Here is a 14,769-nt window from a genome sequence, read left to right on the forward strand (position 1 = left end):
AATGCCACATACATATAAGAGTTCTAAAGCTCTGAGAACACATTACCTTTGTTATCACGTGTGGAGGGAAGAGTTGATTTCTGTGTTTTCATATGATACAAGGTGAAACAACACATGACAGAATGTTAATAGGTACTGTTTTCAAGGAGTTAATGAATTCACCACTATTTGGAAATAGCTGGAATTTTCCTTTACAGAGAAATGCTGCAGCTGCTAGGTTTTGCACAGTGTTTTCTGCTGTAAAGCAGACTGCAGAAAAAATAAATAAGCAAATATGAACCCCAGAAAGCATCCATCTGATGGCTGCTGCTTTTACTACTTGGGGTCTGAAAAATTACAACAAAGGAAGGTTAAAATAATCAGCAGTGGTATAAGTACTATTTAAGCCAGCAGTCACATATGGTATATTAACAATGTAGATGGATTTAATGAAAACTGAGATCAGTGCATGCATCTGTCATCAGCCAAAATTACAAAATATTTTCCTCAGAAAATGAAATATAATGATGTAAGTGCTCATCTGTAATAGAGTTATAACAACTCCAAATGGTAAAACTACTGCTGGTCTAATGTATTTTGTCAGCTAACACTAACCAAACAGACAATTCCTAAGACAATTGCCTTGAAGAGAACAGATTGTGTGGTAGCTCATAATCAAGCACATATCCTTAGATTAACAGCTCCAAAGCACCGCATACTTCTGTAAGTCATCCTGTAATGCAAACCAAGTGTGATTTGTCACACCATTTTAGCCTCCATTACAGATAAAATAGCAGTGTGGAATTTTTCAAGCTTCATAGGAAGATTATTAAAATGGGTAATACTAGCATGCATTTTAAAGAAAATGCTCATCACTTGCCAAGTCATGCTCTTTGAGGTATCTGCCAGTGTGGGAGGGATGCATGCTTTTGAGAGGACCTGTGTTTCATGGTCATCTCAGGCAGGGGGCTGCAAAGTTCATTAAATGATCTTATCTTGCTGCTGGTTCTGTTCAAAATAGCCTTGATACGATGAAGGATTTATGTTACCCCCACTTCAAATAAAAAGTACTGAGGGATGCATTTCATTACTGCCCTGTGACACTGGAGAAGCCAGGGCTGCAGTGGTAATACTCCTCATTTGTTTGTGTCACACAGAGGATTTATTTGCAAGACGAGTCCAGCTCCAAAGGTAAGGAAGTATTTGGGGTTTGTAGCAAGTTTTCCATAATAATGACATCAAAAATGTGTTTGTTCTCTAATTCTCACAAAAGTATGTTCCAGGAAAGATGAGAGTGTGAGGAAAATGCCAGGGAAGAGTGCCCAGTTTAGCAGAATTCTAGGGAAGCTGAGTAGCACTGATACAGAAAAAATTTTTATGGATAATTTTCAAGCCATAATCCTGAATAAAACACCAGGGGCTATGACTGTACATTCTTAACTGATGGGCTAAATTGTAGCCAAGGTTACACACACACTCATCTCTCAAAGGTTTTTTAACAGTGATCTGCTGCTGAGAAGCTTTTCAATTCAATGCTAGACACTTTCACATGAATCAGAATAGGTTTCTCTTGCATGTTTTCTCTGAATTGGATGATCTAGAGAAGAACATGAGCCTTAGGCAAGATTCATCTTCTTTGACCCTACACTATCAAGTCTTCCTGTACCCAAAAATCAAACAACAAAGCAAAGTGTGTTCAAAGATCCTTAACTAATAAATATTAATTTATTCTATGTACTTGATATTATGAATGCAGTAGTTCATAGGAGCAGACTTCAAATATATCTGGCAGTGGGGAAGACCTAATGATCAGAAATAATATTTGATCTCAAGAGCAAACTACAGCCACTTTAAATATGCCTTAGGTACTGAAAATTTAAAGTCGATAAAAGTTGAATAAATCTATAGAAAGCACAGGAAAGGCATTTGGACATTCTGTATTGCACGATTCTTATGAATGCTTGTTCTCTTGAAGCTCACCTCTGTGTAACCGATACCACACTCCTGATGTGTGTGCTGGGGGCAGAATGTATGGGAATGCAGGAAGACACTACAGAGAGTCAGGTGCAGGAAGGGGGAAAAGCTGGGGAGCAGAGGGGCAATGAAAAGATTATCTAGTAAGACTGCATGAGTGGAGTTTTGGGCAACACAATAAAAAAAGGTATTAAGCTGTTAGACAGCATCCCAGGGAAGGTCATAAGGACAGTGAAGAGTCTGGAGGCAAAGCTTTATGAGTAGGGACTGAGTTCACTTGGTTTGAGGGAAGATCCCGTTCCCACCTTTAATATCCTCAGGAGGAGAAGTGGAGGAGCAGGCACTGATCTCTTCACTCTAGTGACCAATGATAGGACTCAAGGAAATGGCCTGAAGCTGAGGTTTAAGTCAGATATCACTGAAAAATTCTTCACCCTGAGAGCGTTTGAGCACTGGAACAGGCTCCCCAGGGAATTGGTCACAGCACCAAGCCTGGTGGAATTCAAGAAGTGTTTGGTAAATGCTCTCAGGCACACGTTGTGATCCTTGGAGGTGTCAGGAGTTGGACTTAATGATCCTGATGGGTCCTTTCCAACTCAATATATTCTATGATTCTATGAAATACAGCTCCAGCAGGAAGTGAAGTGAGATTTTCCAGATAGAATAGCAGAGCTGTGGAAATCAGCCAGAAAGCAGAGGTTCAAATCAGTCAGGTTGGGCTGGAGGACTGGTATGGGAGGTTTAGAGTAGTGTGTAGCAATAAGATGCAAAACCCACATAGCTACCACAGCCCTTGCCTTAATACATTTCTTTGTTATAAAGGTATCATAGGAGTAGAGATCCAAATTTTGTTACAGTGCGAAGCATATGAAGAACAGCTATTCTCTGTATCAGAAAAATGGACTCAGACCCATGAATTTTTCACAGAAAAGCAATCATAGACTGTGGGAATCAGAAACAAGAATGGTTGAATAGAGACTTCTACAAAGTGCCTGACAGTAAACATTTCAACTTACATATTAAAACTGTTTAACTTGCCTGTTAGAATTGATTTGTTAGATAGACACACATCTGTAACTCCTACTAATATTGCTCAGCCACATGTCAGTATGGTTGTCATTTTCACTAATCAAAAAATCCCATTACATTGAAAAGGCCAATTAATTGATTGAAGTTTATACACAGAGAAGGACCTCCTGACCGATCACACATCCTGGTAAGAGAATGTCCTTCAAATTCTGTGAAACTAGGAAATGCAGCTGGCAGAATAAATCACTTTCCTAGAACTCCTCATTTCATTGCAAACTCGAGACAATAGTGCTTACAAAGGAAAAGCATAAATTGGTAGTCTGTAATTCTGAACTGCAAATAAAAATAGAGCAGTACATTATACATGCAAAGCCACCCATCTTTGCTGATGAGATACACTAATGAATTTTTCAGAGACCAGCACAATGTTAGGGACATGTGTGCACCAGAAGGCCATACCAGCCTTACCCCATCCTCAGGCTGGTGCTCCAGATCATCTCTTCCTGTAACTGCTCATCAACAAGGCGGTCAGAGCAAGCTGTGAGAAACCTCTCCCCCAAGCTGCTCATGAGCAGTTCCAAGGCTCAGGCCATTCATGAGATAAACTGAACTATGCAACCTGTCACACAAACTGAAGGGTACAGAGAATTCAACCAAACTTTCTTTTCCAGAAGAATCTAACTTAGAGTCTAACCTAGAGTCTGGAGTCCTAAGTCAGACTTCAAACTACTAGTATGCTTTCCCAGGGAAGATCTCAAAGGAGACTTCAGTCAGCCCTTCGAGATGTGACTTGCTGCCAGCTGCAGAAGCAGAAAATAAATGACACATCCAAGAAGCAAGGAAAAAGAGGGAAATCACGGCTGTAAATACTAGTCCTATTTTCTAAAAGCAAAGTAGGGTTCTGTTGGTTTAGCAACAAACATAATTGTTAGCATGGATAGTGTACTCTTTTATATATATTGCAATTTTTTGTTAATCCAAAGCATTTATATAATAAGCATGGTCACAAAGCAAGGTCCATGAAAAGCCAGATGAATAAATGTTTTCATTATTTCTAGGGATATTTCTGAAAACTCTGACCAACTGTGCATTGCAAGAAGCACAAGAAGGGAGAAAAATATAGCTCTCTTTAATGTAGATGCTTTGTAAATTTTAAAAAACATTTCATGTAACAATCTGTGTTTCACTACTGGAAGAAAAAACTCACTTTTTTTTACACAGCCTTTTCTAGCTAAGAAACTTTTGACTCCCAGTCCTCTCCATGAAAAAGTGTGTTTCTGGTGGTAATGGTTTCTTACAGAACCAGTGAGTTGCAGCCTCAAGCTATTGATTCTTTTCTTACAAAAAAGTCAAGATGTCAGATCGAATTGATCTTATGTTCCTCTTTTGTTCTATCAACATAATTTTTGAGTTCCAGCTAATAGTGATACTATTTACAGCTTCCATAACTTTGTAAGATCTCCTTTAGAAAATTGAGTCTAAATAATATCAACCTGCTCTAAAATTATTAAATCAAAAATAAGCAATCATCTTCATCATCTCTTGGATAAAACCTTCATAGAGTTTATCATGTTATTCCTTTTGTTTGCGAGCTCTGCATTTCTTCACTGGCTTGCAAACAAGGCTCTGCCAGAGAAATTACCAGACAGAACCTCTCTGTTATTGTCCTCTGGAAGAATTGGCACTGGAGATTTAAATAAAGCTTAGTTCTAGTTGTAGCAGGGTAGTTTAAGTCAGAACTAACTGTAAGATCCGTAAAAGTGCATTACAACTGCCTATGTGCTATGTGTATATTTCTCCCCAGCATACATAGGGATTATTTGTTCAGGCTGATTTGGAGGCTGCTTCCATGAAGTCTTTGCATTCTCCCCTTTCCCCTATGAAATGAGGTCCCTTATCCTATCTACTTTGGATGTGACTTCAATACATGAAATGAAACTGTTTCCAGGTGATAACTTCTACTGAAAACCCGCAATACAGGCTTACATCCTGTTACTCTCCTCTGAAAAAAGCTGAAGTAGGAGGGAAAATAAGGCGTCTCTGTCACTGAGAGCTAGTGAAACACTGATAGACTAGGTTTGATATTCCTGATTACTCACACACAGGTTTATGGCAACAGTTTTGAAATGGACGGCAGGACAGAGGTGGATTAAAACATCTATGCACATCATGCATAAAGGCAAAAAGAACCAGGTGAATTACTTCCGTGGAGTTACTGTGCAGATCCTACAATCTCCAGATGAAAAGGCTGAAACAGACAGTTTGAAATTGAAGGTAATTTAGGATAGGGTGATTCTACAGTTCAGAGAAGCAAATGCTGGCACATTTACATGCTGTTGTTTATCAAGGTCTTATAAGAATCAGTAAAGTAATGATGCACAAATTCTATGCTCAGTAACTCTGATACATATTTGAGTGTTCTCCAGCATGATGAGGAATGAAGACAAAGGGGAATAATAAGAACTCTGAGGAAGAGAATATTCAACACCAAGATAGCCATATGTTAACACAATGTAAAAGGTTATGAAAGAAGGATAGCTTGGACAATGCTATTAGTGTGCCTGGTCAAGCTCACACAAAGAAAATATCATAGATAATAGACAGAGAAAAGCACTAATTCCTTTCCTTGTACCTCCCACAAGAAAAAAAAATACATCCCAAACCTGTAATGGGTAACATTATACACACTTTGTAGTCTCAACAGGGTTCTAACGTTCTTCTAAATACTGCCAGCACCAGATGTGAGGTAAATAGCATGGGAAACTAATTCTGAATATCTCTTTTATTGGCTTTAAATTTTTTCTTTGGGATTTTTTGCTATGGGGGCATGTCACATCCATAAAGTACATTCAAGCCAGCATCAAGAATATATCCATAATACAATCAAACCATGAGGCAGTGCATTTACAACCAGTGAAGGATATATGTATTCAGAAAGTATATGAATGGGCTCAATTATACCTTGTGGTAATGAGTTCCATAACTTTATCTTCTTCAGGAGTGATATTTACCCTTATATATATAGAAAACATCCACATTATATTAAACAGGAATTCATAATCATTTGGAAGGATGAAGTTATTATCCTTTGGTATCTTTTCTGATAAAGAAACCAGGAGACATTATTTTCTGGCAATTTATTTCAGAGCTCCGGGGATGTATGAGAATTTTGCTTTCTGCTCTCCAGAAAGAGTTATCCTCAGAGATTAACTCATAGAGTGGAAGTTCCACTAGTCTTACCCAGATGGCTGTCACCATATCTTTTTCATATATTTGTACTTTACTCCTGGTACACAAAAGATTTGAAGGGTCGTAACTACCACCTGGGAAGAAATATTTGCCTTGGCACTGATGTACATGTGGATATTTATAGAATACATATATTTTATGAAAATATATTCTTCTATTAACCAAACTTTTTGACCTGGACTTAATTATCCCATAGCACACCTGGAGATGTACTTGCAATTCACATTTCAGACTAATGTCAACGTTTGCACATCCAGCTATAATTTGTTCAGGACCTGAAAATATGCTCAGTATTATTTTTTCTGCAAAAGTCAGGCTCAAGTACTGTACTTTTATCATTTAGAGACCATGAGGTAATATATGGAGATTTTATAGGGAATCCCAGTGGAGTTATAGGGAAATCTGAGCAAGAAAGAGACCTCCTCAAAAGGGCTGGTTTTGCCTTCTGCTCACAGAGTCTTTATAATGTGTCTCTCAATTTTTCACAAAACAGGCAACTGAAATGATGTAAAGATTATCAGTTCTCAGTTTTGCATTTTCTTATGATGCCTGGCAGAGGAATGGCTGCAGTTTCTTCAAGCTTTTCCAAACTAGCCTTGAGGGGCTTGTTTACTATCTCTCTATGGCTCTGATTAAAATAAATTATAAATAATTGGCAAGAAATCAAACAATTCATGAGAGAGTCCTAAATACTTGTTAAGAAATTAAATATTCTGGAAAATATTATAATGGCATGTTCATGCAAAACAACCCAGCAATTTGAAAGGCAGGATGGATATATTAATCTCATATTTAATGAAGTTTTGAAAGTAATGAAATTATTTTCTAGCTTCAATGTGGGATAGAGGGAATTGACTATTAGCCCATGAAAAGTAATCCTGAGACAGATATTCTTTCCCTAGGATAAGATTCATTCCCAAATTTATTTTTAAGATGACATTAAATAAAGAGGAAAGTACAGAATTATCACAGATATATAAATGTATTCAATGAATTTTCTCTATTTGGAAAATGGCAGAAGAGGGAAAATTATTTAGTAAGTAAGGTGGCTCTTGTGAGTCAGCATCTTATGAAATTTTGTATATATTTTAATACATATAAATTTTCTCCATTTCCAAATAAAGACCAGGTGAGTGTTAGAATCATTAACAGCAATTCACTAGAACAATGGTCACTCCATCATCGTATGCACAGGAAAACAGTGAGGCCAAAAATCCAATTAGATATGCCAATTTTTATATTTTCTTTGATTTTGGAGTATAGTAAAAGGTATTTTAATCACTAAATTGGAGAATACAACAGAACCATCCTGATTGTGAACTTAAAGATCACAGTCAGATGGAGGTGAGAGATATTTCAGGTGAACTAGTAGGAAATCAGATCACTGTAGACAGCATACCGTCAAGTGTTAGAGCTAGGAAAGAAAAGTTTAAATAGGGAGTCATGCCCAGTCTTATCCTGACCCTACTAAAAAAAGGACTGTGTGACCCAAATGCTGTGAAAATCCAAAACATCAAGAGTGTGTTTTAGCCATGAAAACAGTCAAGGACCCAGTAACTTGTCATATGGTTGTTTCAAATTTCTCCTTTAGAGAAAATGAATAGCCAATATATGCGTCATGAAGTGCGGGGCTGTGAAACCAGTGACCTGAGGAACTTCTGGGAAAAGACAATTGAACAACAAACGCAGTATCTGCAAAATGAAAAAGAACGTCAGCAAAGAAGTGCTCTGACAAAGTGGGTAATTTGCATCCTGAAAGGTTATTTGAGTTTGCATTGTAATTTTTTTTCAAACAAAAGTGATACCTACACTTAAGTCATGCAATGAAATATCAAAGTAGTTTTGATTTATAAAAAATAATAAAGCCTCACAAATTGGCATGCTAATGCTAATGTGTCTAAGCTATGACTTCATAGCGTAGAATAATTCACTGGTTCTATAAATGGGTGCAAAACAAGGAACTTTCTGGACTTATCAGGACAACATATAACAGTGCAGACTTCTCTTGAACATGAAGGCTTATGTTCAGAGCAGAGCTAGCACAGATGTGCACCTGGCCCATATTTTCCTCTGTGGCCTTTTTTGCATAAGAATATAATTTAGATTATTTAAGACTGTTTAATTTGTGTAAGGTAAATTCATTATCAGATGGTCCAAGCACACTACCTAACTATGGCAACTGCATTCATAACCATATTTACCTCAGTCAGTCACATTTACCTTAATTATGCACAATGAGAAAGACTGGTGTGAGGCCAGATCAGGACACTTTTACTTCTCATGAACTCTCTGTAAGTTGAAGGCATATGCAATGCAAAGATATATATAGATTTCATATTTTACTTATTTATTATTGTTATTTTGGCTTGAGATCATTCAACAAGAAAGCAGTTTTTCAGCGTCTCCTTAGTACCTTTCTTTGCATTGATGCTTGAAAACTAAAAGCAAGGAGAGCCTTACATTAATAACCCTGGATGAAGGAATACTGGAATTAGTCTCTAGCATGTTTTATCCATTTGCCCCTAACTTAACTTCATTTTTTTCAACTCCTCACTTGGGTATTTCCTCTCTTTTCTAGTTAAGTAATTCTTTCTGTGGTATCTAGATACTACCAAAAAGAAAACAAAGTGTGAACTATCATCTAAAGATGTCTGCTATGGGTCTAATAGAAGTTTGAACATGAGCAATGTCTCTAAGCCAAATAGTGCTGAGGATGGGGACTGGGGAAATGCTGGGTGATGCAACCCAGCAGGTGGCAGCAGGCAATCTCCAGTGCAGATGACAAGTCACTGGCATAGAGGCAATGGAGAGGGGGCACATAGGCAATGATGAAACACAAAGCTCAGCTGAACCCTCATCAGGATTTAAGAGCTAGTCCTGAAGTGCCATCCAGCAAAGAACTCTAAAGGGGCAAGACAATTTGCATGACAACTGAGAAAATGCACCAGTGGGAAAGATGAAGAGTATAAATCTGTTCCCTGTAAAAATATGGGGACAAGCTGATCCATGTTTCTGTCCCTAGGCTCAGAAATGAATGGATGGAGAGGCTGGAAAAACGGATAAAGATGTTGAGGACCCAAACTGAAGACCAATCTACCTGAAGATCCCACACTCATTACATGTTGGGCCAGGGGGCAGGGGGAAACGAGATTGATTTGCAGGAAAGTGTGATGGGGTGATGTAACAGCAGAAGTAATTTTACTTAGCACATTAATTGAGCTGTAATTAATTAGCTGTCATTGTTAGAAGTTTCATACGTGAAATATCAATCTTACTGCCTTTAAAATTATGTATCTGTCCATTTGATAAATGGAGAATGTAGTATTCTGAAGTATTTAACATTAATAAATCATGGTTCACTGAGATGTAGATGACTGGGAAAAGAGTTTACTTTCACAGTTTTGCTCAACAAACGCATTTCCTCAACATTTTAGGTTTCAGTATAGACTGACTGTAATATAATGTATTTAGATTGTTTAATGAATAATGGAGATTTTGAATTTTAACACAGCAGAACCCAGCTCAAGCTCAGGAAGACAGGGCATGCACAGGCAATGCCACCACATCCCACATCACTAGTGAAGCCCAAATTGGTGGAAAATACAGAGCCTAGCTGCCATATTAAAAGTCTGTGAAGTTGTTAATATATATCCTGATAAACAGTCTCTGTGGGACACCTACAAGAGCTATTTAATTTAATTAATTTAATTTAATTTAATTTAATTAACATAGTTAACCCACATTGGCTACCTTGATACTGTATCAGCAACGATAAAACAACTTGGAGTTTTGAGACTGCTTCTGGTACCTAATCTGGCTTGTCTAGAAGTGGATTGATATCTGTTTCATACAGTAGCTTGATGCACTTTCACAACTGCCTGTCATCTTAAGTAATGAGCACATTTTCTCCTCTAACACTTTTTCCCTCTAAGACCCACTATTTATTCCTTAAAACCAGGACCTTTAGAATCGTGGCAGTTTTCCTCTCCCACTTCTGTCATTAGTCAAAAAGGTTTCTATTTCCTTTCTAATGCTTCATTTGGAAATGTGGAATTTCCTCCAACAATATCAAAGCATTTCAATCGGCTGGTGTAATCAAATCACTTCCTTTTTAGGGTGACTCCTTTGTTGTCACCAGAATGCTTAGGGTAATGTACTGCAAAATGAGTTGTTTTGAGCATGGTAAAAAACTCCCTGAATTGCTTAAGCTTTTAGTCCCTTTTCATAAGACACTATTCATATTGTTTCAGTGTAAAGAAGATTTGAATTGCCAGTGGGGCAAGAAGAGAATAGTGGAAGGGTTTAAAGATCTAAAATATTTAGAATATCTGCTCTTTTTAAATCAAAACAAAATTTTGAAATGCTTTTTTTCTATCTCTTTATCCATCTTTGTGTGTCTCAAGGCCAAAATTTATTGTGATAATTTAAACATGTAAGTAATGTTTGGGAAGCCTGAGAAATCCGTGGAAGCACCAAAAAAAAAAAAAAAGATGACCTTGGAGAACTTACTCAAAACATCAGCAGGTAGGTCACCAAATATGACAGCAGAGTTTGCCAGACATCTGAAAAAGCTGCTAAACTCCTGTTCTTCAGTTTATTCTTTTTCTTAAACCATTTTCAAAGTAACATCAAGTGTGAATATGAAGGCCAACAGTGATCATTACAATAAAGCTTAAATAAACAATTAGCAGGTATCCACACAACTTAATATCAGGCTTTAGTGAATAATAGAAAGATTTCTTGGAAAATGCCAGTTAACACACTTCAATTCTTCCATTACCTGTCTGTGTCTGGTGCTTACTGAAGCTCTACCTGAACTTCATCATGAAACAGCTTTGTGTTTTATACCATTTCGGCTGAAATTAGAGCTTGAACTGAGCTAAGGGAAACATTTGTATTCCCTCATTCACTGTGTAAGCAATTGCAAAAGGTGCAAAACAGAAGCAGTCAGATTTGGTGTATTTTAAAATCAGAACTCTACCCCTGGAATTAGCTTTTCTTTGCCCTTCACGTAGTCAAGATCCTTCTTTTACTCTTCTCAAAAAGTCAGAATGAGGATAACCCAAGAAAGCTAGGAAAAGAAAGTTCTGCCAGGAAGCGACTTCCATCTGAGTTTCTCATCGCACATGTATGGTTGTGTGGTCACTTAAGAATGCTTTGGAATCAGCTCTTGTCAAGACAGAACACCCTAAAATCATCTCTTGAAAATAACAATAAGAAATTTGGGGTTTATGGACTGCATCTGTTCCAGTCCAAGGCCAAGAGGATTTCTGAAAAGATATTTACAGAATTAAGTCACTTTCCTCTGAGCTTTATGATTTTACCTCTGGTGTCTATATGAATTGTTTCAGACTCCGTTTCCACTGAGCTGGATTCATGACTTTGGGCCATGTAATCTTCATTGATCTAAATACTAGCAACATGTTTTGATAAAAACTCCACCACTTCTGCTGGGGTAATCTACCTAGGAGTTTTGTAAATTACCACCCAGAAGAGCAAACATATCCAGAAAACAAATATAATCTAGAGTCAATCAGCAAAAATAAAGTGTATGATAGCATGACAATTCAAATCTAGATATCAAGTAACAATCTTTGTAAGAAGCTGGAGCAAACTCCAATATGAAAATGGTTCTGGCAATTTCAAAACAAAAATATAAATACTTTCTTTACGCTGAAGGCCACAAAAGAATTTAAAATAAGGAAATAAATGAACAAGCAAACAGTAATACACCTGTGAGACTTGGAAACAAGCCTCGACATTGTAACAAGGGCTAGAGAAACCTTACTGCAGGACTTTATCAGCTAAAACCTGATAAAATAAGTTAGGTTTTATAAAATCATTATGGTTAGAGAGGATGCTTAGATGATCTTCAGACTATTTTCCACCAATATGCAGTTTCAGAGGATTGCAGTATTAAGCTAAACAGGTTAAATGTAATTCAAATGCTTATAAAATAGCTCCTTGAATACATATTTCATGTCTTGATTTTCTTTTCTGTCCAGACTTTCACATTGCTCTTGAGTGTAACAGCAAGAAATTTTGAGTTAGGCCAACATGTTTTTACTAATTGTGAAATTAAAATGTGGTAGTTACTCGGTTCTCTTCCTAGCTTTCACTAGTTTGCCATTCCTTTGCTTTATACTGACACTGAGTGGCAAGAAAGTGCATGTCACTTTCTCGGTACAAACTCATGGTATGGAACTTTTTGAAAGAGCTTGTAACAGTGAGAAAAGTCAAATGTAGTGAAGTTTTACCATTTTCTAAAGCGAGCACTAAATAATCTTGAGCCAACTCCTTTTAAATAGAATTTATAGGAAGTATGCTGCCTGTTAGCCCAAGAGTGACAGATGCTTCATTTTAGCAATAATAATGTTCCTTCTAGTGTATGAATAAGGGTTGACAGCTGTGAAGAATGACTGTCAGTAGCTTGAGAGACTTCTTAGCAGTTTAGTCCAAACTGAGATAGCTTAAATACAGTTCTTCACTTAGTACTCCTTTTTGACCAAGGTCCTCCCTTAACAAGGATCTCCTCTCTGGAGCTCTCTAATTAAGGAGCAAATAAGCATAACCCAGCCACTGGTGCCAGGTTTTGAATTTGATCAATTGACACCGGTCAGGCAAAAGGCAAGATGTCTTTCTGTTAAGATGGTAGAGACAGACCAGGAAGATAGTCCTGCAGACTAATGTAGCATCATGCAACAGGTTGTCTTCAATGTGACATACAGTGGCTGTGTGCTCCCTACTACACAATCACTTCATGTCTGTGCAGCAATGCCTCTTGGGGCTTCTGGCCATATCCACTGAAGAGGAGGCTGACATATTGGCCAGTTCTGAAGTGCCTGAAGTTGTCAGAACTTAAATAAATCCACCGTACAATACCAAGTTCACCTATCATGTTCTGTGTTTAGTGTAGCATTAACTACAGAACTATTTTGCACTAAAGAAAAGCCTACACCTACAGACGACCTCAGAGATTTTGATCTCATGATACACAAGCAGTGTGAAAGATAATCCCAGGCACACAGAGTTCACTGTGTAAACAGGACAGAGACAGTGTAGGGGGAGCGGAAAGATGGGCCAGAGCCAGGGGTCAGGGAAGAGCTACAGTACCTGTGTTGTGTACAAAGTCCAAGTCCAATTGCTCTACAAAGATAATGTGATCTACATAGACAGTAGTCCAGTGCTTCAGCTGGAACTGAAATCCATAGACAGGTTCTTCTAATAAACAGGTGTGAAAAATAAAAGCATCCTGAACTGGTTCATGAAAGGTACCAGAGCTGTGGTAAAATACATCACATGTCAAGAGAGTTCATGTCACTGGATTCTCACCATAACACTTTGGAGAAGCAGTATAGCTACTTTGGAGGTGTTATGTTAAAGAAGATTAAGAGAAAATGTCTTAAACTGAAGGTGGATTGAGGAGACTTGGCTGACAGCCTAACATCAATTCCAAGCTTTTATTGTTTTGAACTCATCCTCTCACCTTTCCATGTTACACATGGAGCCTCTCCCAGACATCACTGCTGGAGTTAGCTCAGACGTGCATGTTAACCACATGTGATCTGCAGCAACTGCTCAGCAGAAATTATATTAGAGATAGGTCTGGACCCTAAGTCCTGGCATTATGTGAGCTTTCCTATACTAAGATAAGACATTGCCCCATGCTAGAAGCTACATCCAGCCTCTTCTTGCATGAATAGGACTCAGTGTGGGTCAAACTGAGTTAAAGCCTACAAGCAGAACAGATTAGAGAATTCTGAAGTTTCAAAGTTGGTGAGGAATACACATGTCCATTACAATGTATGACAAAATATAGATAGCTTTTTGAATGGCCTCTGAATGTACATGTCTGACTTGAAACCCCCTTTGAATGAGAATTCAAATCCGAGAGTGGCCCTGTGGTTCAGGGCAATACCTGTATCAATACAGGCTGGGAGATGTAATGTTTAAGAGTGGCCCTGCCAAGAAAGACATGGGAATACCTGGGGGATGGAAAAATGGACATGAGTCAATACTGTGCATTTACAGTCCAGAAAGCCACCTGCATCCCAGGCTGCACTAAAAGAAGTGTGGCCAACAGGTCAAGGGAGGTGATTCTGCTCCTCTACTGCATTCATTCTGCTGAAACCCCACATGGAATGCTGTGTTCAGGTCTGGGGTCCTCAGAACAAGAAGACCTGTTTAGAGTACGTCCAGCAGAGGCTACAAAGATGGTCAGAGGATTGGAGCACATCTCCTATGAAGACAGACTGAGAGAGTTGGGGCTGTTCAGCCTGGAGAAGAAAAGGGTCCAGGGAGACCTTGTTGCAGCTTTTTAATATTTAAAGAGGACTCATGAGAAAGATGGAGGGAGAATATCTACCAGGACTTGTGGTGTCAAGACAAGGGGCAATGGTTTTAAACTGAAAGAGGGGAGATTTGGTTTGCACATGATGATGAAGATTTTTTTTTATGAGGAGTGTGGTGAGGCACGGGAACATGTTGCCCAGAGCAGTGGTGGATGCCCTGTCACTGGACGTGTTCAAGGTCAGGTTG

General features: G+C 38.2%; 1 protein-coding gene across 1 annotated transcript; it reads left to right on the forward strand.

Moving 5' to 3' along the window:
* Window positions 1–1,083: 1,083 nt before the first annotated feature.
* Window positions 1,084–9,332, forward strand: LOC139684954 (protein FAM240B-like). The gene is made up of 3 exons (XM_071581389.1): window positions 1,084–1,170; window positions 7,823–7,967; window positions 9,254–9,332. The coding sequence occupies exons 2-3, from the start codon at window positions 7,828–7,830 to the stop codon at window positions 9,330–9,332; spliced, it is 219 nt and encodes a 72-aa protein (XP_071437490.1). The 5' UTR covers window positions 1,084–1,170; window positions 7,823–7,827.
* The last annotated feature ends 5,437 nt before the right edge of the window (window positions 9,333–14,769 follow it).

Source organism: Pithys albifrons, chromosome Z (assembly GCF_047495875.1).
Source record: "Pithys albifrons albifrons isolate INPA30051 chromosome Z, PitAlb_v1, whole genome shotgun sequence".
NCBI classification, from domain to species: Eukaryota; Metazoa; Chordata; class Aves; order Passeriformes; family Thamnophilidae; genus Pithys; species Pithys albifrons.

What these genes read in the sequence shown, in the direction of transcription:
- LOC139684954 (XM_071581389.1), top strand. Translation starts at nt 7,828, where the DNA reads ATGAATAGCCAATATATGCGTCATGAAGTGCGGGGCTGTGAAACCAGT. An exon ending in CAAAGAAGTGCTCTGACAAA is followed by an intron (nt 7,968 to 9,253) that starts GTGGGTAATTTG and finishes TTCTGTCCCTAG; the next exon opens with GCTCAGAAATGAATGGATGG.